This window comes from Colossoma macropomum, unplaced genomic scaffold (assembly GCF_904425465.1).
Source record: "Colossoma macropomum unplaced genomic scaffold, Colossoma_macropomum, whole genome shotgun sequence".
Lineage (NCBI taxonomy): Eukaryota > Metazoa > Chordata > Actinopteri > Characiformes > Serrasalmidae > Colossoma > Colossoma macropomum.
Window position 1 is genome coordinate 2,356,333 of NW_023494787.1, and position 10,771 is coordinate 2,367,103.

At 41.2% G+C, this 10,771-nt stretch overlaps 1 protein-coding gene across 1 annotated transcript; it reads left to right on the forward strand.

Moving 5' to 3' along the window:
* Positions 1–991: 991 nt before the first annotated feature.
* mrpl9 (mitochondrial ribosomal protein L9) lies at positions 992–9,503 on the forward strand. Its single transcript, XM_036565838.1, has 7 exons — positions 992–1,285; positions 3,371–3,530; positions 5,202–5,326; positions 5,414–5,467; positions 6,793–6,894; positions 7,165–7,248; positions 9,295–9,503. Exons 1-7 carry the CDS (start codon positions 1,187–1,189, stop codon positions 9,403–9,405), a joined length of 735 nt encoding a protein of 244 aa, XP_036421731.1. The 5' UTR covers positions 992–1,186; the 3' UTR covers positions 9,406–9,503.
* Positions 9,504–10,771: the final 1,268 nt, after the last annotated feature.

A 10,771-nucleotide genomic window follows, 5' to 3' on the forward strand; every position in this document is an offset into this window, starting at 1 on the left:
TGTAAATTGTTAGAAACTAACTTTAGTTTTTTAGCCGTTTAGCTCAATTCACCCCCATGCATTGAGGACTCGCTCGCGGGCGCCCTCTGGCGTCTGCAGTCCTGTTTTTGATGTAACGGGGGAAAAAGGAACTCCAGACTCCTCATAAAGTAGCTGTTTACTAGCGTCACAGATTCTGTTCCTTACAGTCTTTACACGGATCCAGATTTAGGGTTTCGTGGTTAGGGAACCATTTCAGACACAGCATATGTGGTTTTTTTAACTGTTTGAGTTTAACGTTACGTTTAAGTCATGTCGTATTCTGTCCGATTACTATCTGACTCATGTAGACCTGGAGTTTCCCCATTATCTGATTACCCAAGTGCATATAAACACACTGAACCAAATCTGATTATCTGCGCGTATCAGATTATTATATAAAACGGATGTTTGTTGGAGTTCAATCCAATAAACACTGTAGAGACTTTTATCTCAGTAATATCTGAACATATTTATTCAGTAGTGTTATTATATCCTGCGCCTCCCTGTGCATCATTACTGCACTGCCTTTTAATCTATAATAGATCTTATTGCATATTTTTGTATATTTCTAGTTGTATATCTGACTGTAGATGGGTTTTTGTCTATCTATCTATCTATCTATCTATCTATCTATCTATCTATCTATCTATCTATCTATCTGTCTGTCTATCTGTCTGTCCGCCTGTGCGTCCGTCCGTCCGTCCGTCCATCCATCCATCTATCTATCTATCTATCTATCTATCTATCTATCTGTCTGTCTGTCTGTCTGTCTGTCTGTATGTCCATCCGTCTATCTATCTATCTATCTATCTATCTATCTATCTATCTATCGGTCTGTCTGTCTGTCTGTCTGTCTGTCCATCTATCTATCTATCTATCTATCTGTCTATCTATCATGGTTGGCGTTGCTGATCCGTAGAGACGCCGCTGGGGGGCAGTAATGCGCTACAGCACCCAAACAGCCCGAGAGCGAAAACGGAGGGAGAAGAAGCGGAGTGTTCGCATGGTGTGAGCGGAGCCGCCGCGGTAGTTCGTGGTTTATAAACAGCTCGTTTATCCGCGCTGATACGGAGTTAGTGTCCGTCAGTGTCCGTTAGCGTCCGTTAGCGCCGCGGACTGTCTGTAATCCCCGGTGTGGCCGCTGCTGTGTCCGCTTGTCTCCGTCATGGTGTTTCTGAATTTCGGCCGGTTTGTCCTTCAGCACTGCGGAGCCCTCGCTGACCTGAGCGGCTCAGTCCGGACTCTGTCTCTCTCAGCACGGAGGGTAAACACTGCTCTTCATCGATATACCTGATCACTGAATGCAGTAGTGATCGATACAGCCTGCAGACAACGGGGTCTTACAGTTTCCCCGTTCCACCTTAAACGGTGTATAGCTGCTCCACCGTTTAAGGTGGAACGGACAATTCTAACAGGGCCAACGACACCTTTCAGTCTGCTCTCTGTGGTTCTATGTTTTTTATTTGTGTTCCAGTCTCCTTAGTAAAGACAGTGGTTCCATATAGAACCATGAACACTCAGAGAACCCTTTGCATGATCAAATGGTTCTCTGCATGGTGAGATGGTTCTTCAGATGAATGGAGAATGTGTTGTACATGGTTCTGTACCAGGGTTCTGTTGTTACGATGTTACGTTTGTAACCCTTTTTGTTGCTGTGTAGAACCATTTTCAAAAAGGTTCTGTATAGAACCATATACAACACATTCTTCATCAATCCGAAGAACCATTTCACCATGCAGAGAACCCTTTAAGTATGCAAATGATTCTTTGAGTGTTCATGGTTCTCATTGTCGTACTAAAGAACCCTTGAAGAACCATCTTTTTCAAGAGTGTACTAATCATCATTACTGTGCTCTTACAGGTTTGTATGCAAAACAGTTGGAGATGAGAAGAAATGGCTATAAACACTGCGGCTGTACGATGCTGACATAATATATGATGTGTGTGTGTGTGTGTATATATATATATATATATATATATATATAATTATTTTGCAGTGTAAACAGAAATGTAACTAATCTCTCCTTTAAGCAAACAGCAAAATACAGAATTAGAGAAACACCGTTCACCTGCAAAATACAAAGAAATGAAACACTCACAACGTCACCTGAACAGCTGTTTCTATAAAGACTACAAAAACAGATAAATATATTTATTTTATATAGGCACAAAAGATCAAATACATATTTTTGTTTATTTTGTTTGGTTATTAAATATGTTTGTTGTAGCCGAAATATATATAAGAGTGCACGTCATGTTTGTTTATCCTCAACAGCATTCTGACTTGTGATTAGGCAAAAGTTGAAGCTTTCAAGTTTCAAGACCAACCAGGAAAATCAGCACAGAATGTTTAGTATTTCCTCATGAAATGAGTTAAATTTAAAAATAGAGTGTATTTTGAAAAAATCGGTGTGTGGTCTGTTCTCTAAGTGCCGTGCAGCTTTGGTGCGGCGTCTGGGACCTTCTGCCGCTTCGCACACGCAACCTGTGTCAAAGCGTCTGTATCTGACCAGTTAACGTGGCAGCGAAATGAAAAGCGAGACTTTCCACGTCGCTCACATCACGCAGACGCAGTATGTGTGAATCAGGCCTGCTGCGTTGTAAGTGGCGCAGGGTGCGCGTGCCAGGAATGATGCCAACACTATATTGCCAAAAATATCACAAACATGAAATGGTATTTTAGCATCTCGGTATATATTTCGCCCAGCGCTCTGCTAAATGTTTGGCATGAAAATTTCATTTTATGTGATGGAAAAGTCTTGAAATTCCACCGTTACATCTCATCTTACACCGTCTTACCATCTCAAGTCAGGAATCAACTCCATCTAATCTGAATTTTCTGGAATAGTTGGCTCCACAGGGATTCCCAGTGGCTGTGTGATGTATTTGCACAATGCATGCTGGGTGTTGCAGTGAGAGAACACTGATGCATGCAGAGCGTGAAAAGCTGCACTGCAGAACTCGACGAATAACACATTAAACTCTAGTTTTAGGCTGAAGGCAGGACTGCATTTCAAAAAATACACCAATGAAAAATGCCTGGATGCACAAAAACATCTTAAAGCACATAATCGTAATATTTCAAGGTCGACCACAAGGGGCTGTTTCTTTGCTGTTTGCAGTTTTGGTGTATTTTGAATAAACGGTGTCCAGTTCAGGTCATAGCTAAATGAATGAATTGAAAGTGTAGCTGTTCTCTGGCTCACAGGTTTGTTGAGATTTTTTAATCTGGTCCTTTTACGAGTTGAGTCTGACGTTGCTGATCTGTTCGGCCTCGTTTTACTCCTTAAGACGACGCCGAGAGGAAACAGAGGGCAGTTTGGATAAGATCTACTCTGTTTCTTGCCAGAACGCAGTCGTGGTGGAGCGATGGTGGCAGGTTCCGCTGTCGAAGGAGGGCCGTCCACCCAGACTGTACGGACGCCGGCACAGAATCTACCGCTTAGTGGAGGATACGAAGCACAAAGCTCAGGAGAAAATGGAGCTGCTGCTCACTCAGACGGTGCCCAGTGAGTCCAGCTCTCTCTCATACGCTGCACTTCAGTGCGTCTGTTTTAATGTGCTGTTGTGTTGTTATACAGTCACACGCAGAGGTTTACCTGCAGTCACATTACAGGTTTTGTTGATTTTGTAAGAGAAAATAAGTTAAAACATCCTCTACAGAAAAAACACCTACATGTGGCATTTCAGCAGTTTAAGTGCACAGTTTCTGTTTATTTGTTTAGTTGTTAAACAGGCCACATTTCATGTTTTATTTTCAGTATATAAGGTATGCAGTGTGTTAAATTCAAATAAACAGTTAACTTGCATTAACTTACTTAAAGCTTCATTCTAGGGTGGCGCTGGCTACATGAGGTCGTTTGATCTGTTCTGTCATCACAGCTTTAATGTTTTAATTTGTTTCTTTGTTCTTTACGTCACACTGTATTCAGAACAGCCTATGGTTATTTTTCCCCCCATTCCCTTATTTCCAAAATACAGGGTGATTCAAAAAGATTCATCCAATTTCAAACTGATTTATTTCTCTTGTAAATCATTACAGATCAATGCAGTGAACTGTAAATGGTTTAAATGAGCATAAAGTTTATTATGTAATTGTTCAAGGTTTCAGTTTGAACCTCCTCCAGCTGCAACATCAACGCCATTGTCAGATTCATCCCATACTGGATTGAGCGTTTCGGGTGTCGCTGCACTCACGGCTCTTTCAGTGCGATTTCGGAGATCATCCAGTGTTGTGGAACCAACAACCGAAATATTAGGGCTTTTTTTTCGAAATATTACTACTTTGTTCTCGAAATATCATACTGTACGACTTCTTTCTCAAAATATTACAACTTTATTCTCGAAGTCTACTATTTTTATTTTTATTTTTATTTTTATTAACAGTGGCCCTAGAAGCTCAAATGATGCAGAAAAGTAAAAATAGAGATACATGTTTTTCATTGGACAGTGATGCTGTGGAATGTGTAAAGGCCAATTTATGGTCCTGGTGAGAAGCGTCTGCTGGCTGTCCCAGAGTTCGTCACGTACATCAAAAAATTTGAGAGGGTGCAGACGTTGCTGCACACTCTGATTGGATAGAAACTCAAAGTTTTCCGTTTTGGATTGTTGCCGTGGTCATGGTGTGCAGCTGTGTTTACTTCTTTGCTGCTCCGCTGCTGTCAGGAGCAAAACACGTTGCCAGATATTCAGAACTAGGATCAATATACATCCATAAGACGATTTGTTACTTTTGTTACTTTAAACAGTAGCCCAAGCAGAAACCCATGTAAACCCCGCACTGCACTTTTAGACTCACCGAAATCTGGCAACCCTGCATGACGGAGAAAAAACATGCGAGTAAAACACAGCGCGTGTGGAAAATAAGTAGTGTTTCTGGTTGCCGTAGCGACCCTGCAGCTTGAAATCCTGCTGTTAATGCAGTTCGACTGTCGCAGCCGTTTGCTGTTCTGTGCTGGTTCAGTGTTTCAGCAGCTGCATCATCAGACAGACTTTCGTAGAACCTACAGACGATGTTCTGTTCCGACGTCTTGTTTCTGGCTCAGGACTATAAAAGCCTTCAGCGCTGACTCATCTGACGCTCGTCACCTGGACTGTAAATTGGCCTTAATGTCGTATCGTCCACCTGTAAATATTCAAACGTGTAATATTGTGGTGATGTGCTTGTTCTGGACGAGCAGAGCTCGGCGGCCGGGGGGACATGGTGTTTGTGAAAAAGTCAGTTGGCCGCAACAAGCTGCTGCCCCAGGGCCTGGCCGTGTACCCGTCTCCCGAAAACAGAGAGATGTTCGCTGAAGAGAGGAGGGTGGGTCTCTTCTGTAAATGAAAACACTTAGCACATTAAAGTGTGAGTCTCTGGTTTTAGTCTGACTTTGTTCCTCCGTTTTCTCAGTTACTGCATGAAGGAAGTCAAGAGGACAGACTCCAGACTCGGACCGGAGAGCTGGTGAGTGAGCTCGGTCAGAGGGGGTTTCCTTATTACCAGATCAGACGTAGCTCTGAAATGGAGGAAAAACATCAAACCAAGCATTTAAAAAAAATTACTAAACAAGAATGAGAGGTGATGGAGGCAGAATAAAAATCCTCCTTAGAAAATACGATCATTTTGCACTGCTGTAAAAAAGGACGTTTTTATTACACTCTGTAATATTCTGTATATGATAGTTTTTGTAGTATATTTTATATTATACAACAGTTAGTTCTGGCCACGCGAGCTGATTGGTTGAGAAGCGTTCTAACTGTGCTGTTATTTCACCATAACATCACGATTTTTCACAAACACTGTATCACTCCACTGAGACGCCACTGCTAAGCAACCACTCTGACAGCTGTAGGAGACGCTCAAGACATTTGAACGTTTTTACTTCTCACTTTGCCACAAACAGAAAACGGACACTTTTAAGATCACATTTGACCGACAGCCGATTTGGTCAGACTCTGAAGATGAGACGACACTAAATTCCCAAACTGTCATCACCACTGAGCAGCTTTTCAGTCGGCAGCTGAGACAGAAGAACAGCTGAACAACCTGGAATCAGCCAGAAATGAACCCAACACCATTCGCCAAACTAAATGGGCTGTAAGATGCTTTACAGACTGGCTGGAACAAAACAACATTAATACTGATCTGGCAAAAACTGACAAAACTGAGCTGAACCTGATATTGAGGCAGTTTTATGGTTCAGTCTGTACTTCAAAAGGCGAGGCTTACAGCAGACAGCAGTGCATTAAATGCTGCGTTCACAGCCCAGTTTATTAATTTATTACTTTATTTATTTAACTGGGAGTTATTTAACAGAGTTCACGCTGTCTCATGCCCACATACACAAATTACGTACAACCGAACTCGCGTAACAAGTTAATGTAATGTTTGCGTCTGCATTGGTGCAGGTAAACGTGCAGTGGCTGTCCTGTATTGTGCCCCATTGAAAAAGCAGTCCAGGCTGAAACACTCCTTATAACTTCAGCAGGAATGGGCGGGGCTTAACTGCTGTAGTCCAGATAGGTGGATGTATGACATCACATAAAAAGTAAATTTAACATTTTTCAGTTTAGGTTCCGTAAATGAGCCGTATGGGCCGGGAGTGAACAGTACTTTTTGAAACTTTGGCGATGCTTTAATACTACGTTATACTTTTTTATTTAAAAAAAGTCGTACAAATGTGGTTTTCAGTGAAATTGGCCTTTTAAGAACTTTGCCAGTGGTGGTCATTAAAAGCTTTACTTTCCAGAGGCTGATGAGTTCACTTTTTCTCTCATGTTCATTTATAGACGGTTGAGTTCTTGAAGAAAGCCAAGCTTGAAGTCGGAATGCCCACCTCCGTCCAGTACCAGCTGACCAAAGAAATTGTTTGCCGGCACTTTCTACGATCAGTAAGACTTAATATTATATTAAATACAGGCACTGTAAATATGATTTGTACCATTTTTACAGTAATATATTGAATACAGAACACAGATGTGAACCGTACTGAGTAACATTTTCATTATATCAGGACGTAATTGTGAATAACAGTACAGTAAATGATATACTAGACAGAATTATCTTATCATTTTTATTAATGTGATAAATAAAGTGATTATTACATTATACTGTGTGTAATTGCAGTGTTTTTGTTTTGTTGATCTCCTCTTTACACAAAGCTCGGCATGGTTGTGCCCACTCACACTTTGACGCTGCCGGAGGAGCCAATCACAGGACTGGGAGATTACTGGTGTGAAGTCACGGTGAGCTGATCGCTGTTAACCCCTCTGGGCTCTGAGGGCTTTTTCTTCATTTCTGCATAAATTCTTAAATTCGCCCTTAAAGGCTCTTAAATTCAACATGATCCCCACATATTATACATTAAAATGTTCAGAACAACCTCAGCTCTCGCTGTAATGAGGCCCTTCTGACCTGGAGCTCTGTGTACAGAGATTATTCAGCCCAAAAGCTGAAAAAGTTAAATCCAGTTTTAGGAATTCTTAATATCTCTTGTGAAAACAGCTTTACTGATGTGGACAAATTGTTTTGATGTTTGAAATGTGTTTACCAAAGTCTCAGGATCACAGAAGTAGCGGACTGTATGAATAAAATAGTAGATAAAAGTTTCCTCATTGCTACTTTCCAAAACCGCTGCAGCAGCTTCAGCAGCTGTAAACTCTCTGCACGTCGTTTCACACGAGTCTCCGATGTGGACTGAATGAAGAATGAAGGGTGTCCGGCGTGATGGTCAGTCCTTAGTGATTTCCTGTGTGTCCATCGGTCAGTTTCACACAGAATGTAGACGGACACACGAATCCACCAGTTCCACAGGCTGAGAGGCAGATGACGTGTATCTCGGCCCCTCTTCATAGGCTCATAACTCCGGATGTGAGTCTCGTATGATCTCGTGATAAGATGGAATGGAAAGGGCGACTCTACAGATTCAGGAAGTGTCTGAACTGGATTTCTGAGCTGGATCATCACTAAGATACAGACACAGATATAGAGACAGAGAGTTTGAAGCGTGGGAGCATTCGTCGACCCCGGGTTAAAGAATGAATCAACATTTCAGACATTATTAATTGTTACTGTGTGCATAAACGCCAGCTACAGGGGGCACCGAGTCACACCCCCCCGAAATTCAAATTTATTTTTACTGTGTTCTGAAAAGTAGAATTGTATTCTCACTTGATCATTTAAATGGATTCAGCACGTTTTATTCGGTGCTTTACATCATGCAATGGTTCTCAGATCAAGAGAACGTCTTGTAAATGGTTCTATACAGCACCAAAAGGGTTCTTCCATCAGAAGAACCATTTCATTATGCAAAGAACCCTTTAATTATGCACATCGTTCTTGGTTCTATATAGAACCGTTTTCTTTAGTAAAGAACCCTGGAAGAACCATCTTTTTAAGAGTGTAAGGCTGAAATATTAATCATTTTTATATCAAAAGCACAACTTGAAAGAGTGCAATTTTAAAAAAGGCAAAAAGCTGCAGTTTTTGTTAAAGAATGCATTGCAAGTTTTTTTGGGGGGGTGGGGTACATTAATTTTCATAGGCTCGCTGCAATCAGTTTCAAAGTAAACTGGAAGAAATGAGCAATTTTTAACCATTAAATGATGAAGAGAATTCTACTGATTTTTCAGCATTTCTGCATAATTCAGTGTGTGAGGTGTAAACAGAGAGATTCAGAGTGGTTTGGTGTGAAATGGTTCAGATGTCTTTACAGTGGTGGTGATAGGAACCAGGGGTCGCCATGACTACAACACAGATATAGACATTTTATTTACTATCCAGAACCACCAGTGAACCTACACGAGTCTTCTGAGTTTATATGGAATGTTGATGATGGAAAATAGTGGAGAATCTGAAATAATAAGTTTTCTTTGGGAACTATTTTGCCTCAGCGCCCTGCATGTATCCCTCCACCATTACCAGGTTTTAAAAATACATTTAAATCTGAAAATAATCTGATCGTAAAACAGTGTCTCAGTCATCAGGCAGTGAATTCATAACCATTTCATGTAGGAACTTTCTGTGAGGGAGCTTTTAGAGGTGGACGTCTGGTTCCTATCACCACCACTGTGAACAATTCTGACTCTAGAACTGAGCGTTTCACACCAAACCACTCTGAACAGCTCTGTTTACATCTTAACCACTTAATTATGCATAAGTTTTGAAAATGGTGGAGGGTTGTAGCTGTATCCAGTATAAATCTGTCCTAAACTGGATCATGCGTGTTAAACAGTGTATAAGAGAAAACAGCATTGACTCTGTTGTTATGAAAATGACCATGTGTGTTCCAGGTGAACGGAGTGGACACAGTGCGAGTTCCGATGTCTGTGGTGCCGTTCGTGGAGCCGAGGCAGAGGAAGCGGCTCAAGCAGGAGGAACAGCAACCCGATCCAGAATCATAATCCAGTTTAGATTACAGTCACCTCCTCAGCAAATACAGGATAGGACTACACAGCTGTTTATACTTTTGGACTAACATTAAATAGACCTTATCCCCTCATCCTCTCGTGGTCAGCTCTTTCTTCAGCGTCCTTAACCTTTAGAGGCAGAGAGTTACTGTTTTGCTGTAATGTTTAAGTACAATAACACTGAGTGTGTTTAAATGCACTTAATAATCTGCAGAAAATCAGATTTGGTCAGTAATCCGATCAACATGTTTACATGCACTAGAGTAATCAGATAATGGGGAAACTCAGAGTCTACACGTGTCAGACAGTAATCAGATTTCTGCTTTGCAACCAGCCAGTAGACTCAGAGAAGACGACATAAACATAACACAGAACTCAAACTTTATGCCGCAGCTTTTATTTTTAAACATTGTGCTGCTTTACCTGAAGATATGAACAAACATCATCTAGAAGATGAAGAATAATTACATCCTTTATTTCGTGTTTGGTTTCAGCGCCGCTCCAGCAGTGTTTTGCTGCATCTCGCGACATCCACCGTCTGATCTCGTGCATCACAGACTGAGAAATCCGATAGAAATCAGAGCAAGCGTTTACATTCACTGAGAAATCTGATTACTGAGCCAGCCTCTTTATCAGATTTCTAGATTGGAGTATGGTGTTTACATGACCATTTAAATAAACTGCAGAAATCTGATTATGATCGGATTATTGAGTGCATGTATACGCACTCCTTGCTTATGTCAATAAATTACGTAATGAATTATTTTACATTGGATTAACTTTGGACAGCTTTGAATCTCCACTTGATCAGACTTTTTTCAGTTTGTTTTGATGACAAAAAAATGGCAAAAATATAAAGGATGTTTTTTCTGTCCTCAAAAAAAGAGAATCAAATTCAAATCATAAATTAAGATCACCAGACAAAAAATGTGACTGAAACGCACCTAATAGACTGTAAAAACGAATAACCGCTGTGATTCGATTTGTCATGGACTGGACGAGTTTCTGGATGTAGGCGACATCAACTTTCAGCCACTCTTGTATCAGAGAATTGTGTAGTTCTGACATGGTATGTGGTTCCCTGCAGAGGTTCTGTCAGAAATTGGTTGTGAAGAACCTGCGTTGACATCTAGAAGCAATTCTTGCCTGGAAGCGAAACGATTTTTATTCAGAAGCTGTGAAACACGCCGGCGGTCCCTGACCGTCAGTTTCATCTTTTGGCCACAATTCTGACGAGAATTTCCTGTAGGCTGGGATTTCTGCCTCTGCTGTTGACCCGTATGACCGGACGCTTCAATACCCCTGCAGATTCAGCTACTTCCTTCACACTGTGGCCTTTGGCCCAAATACAATCACTCCT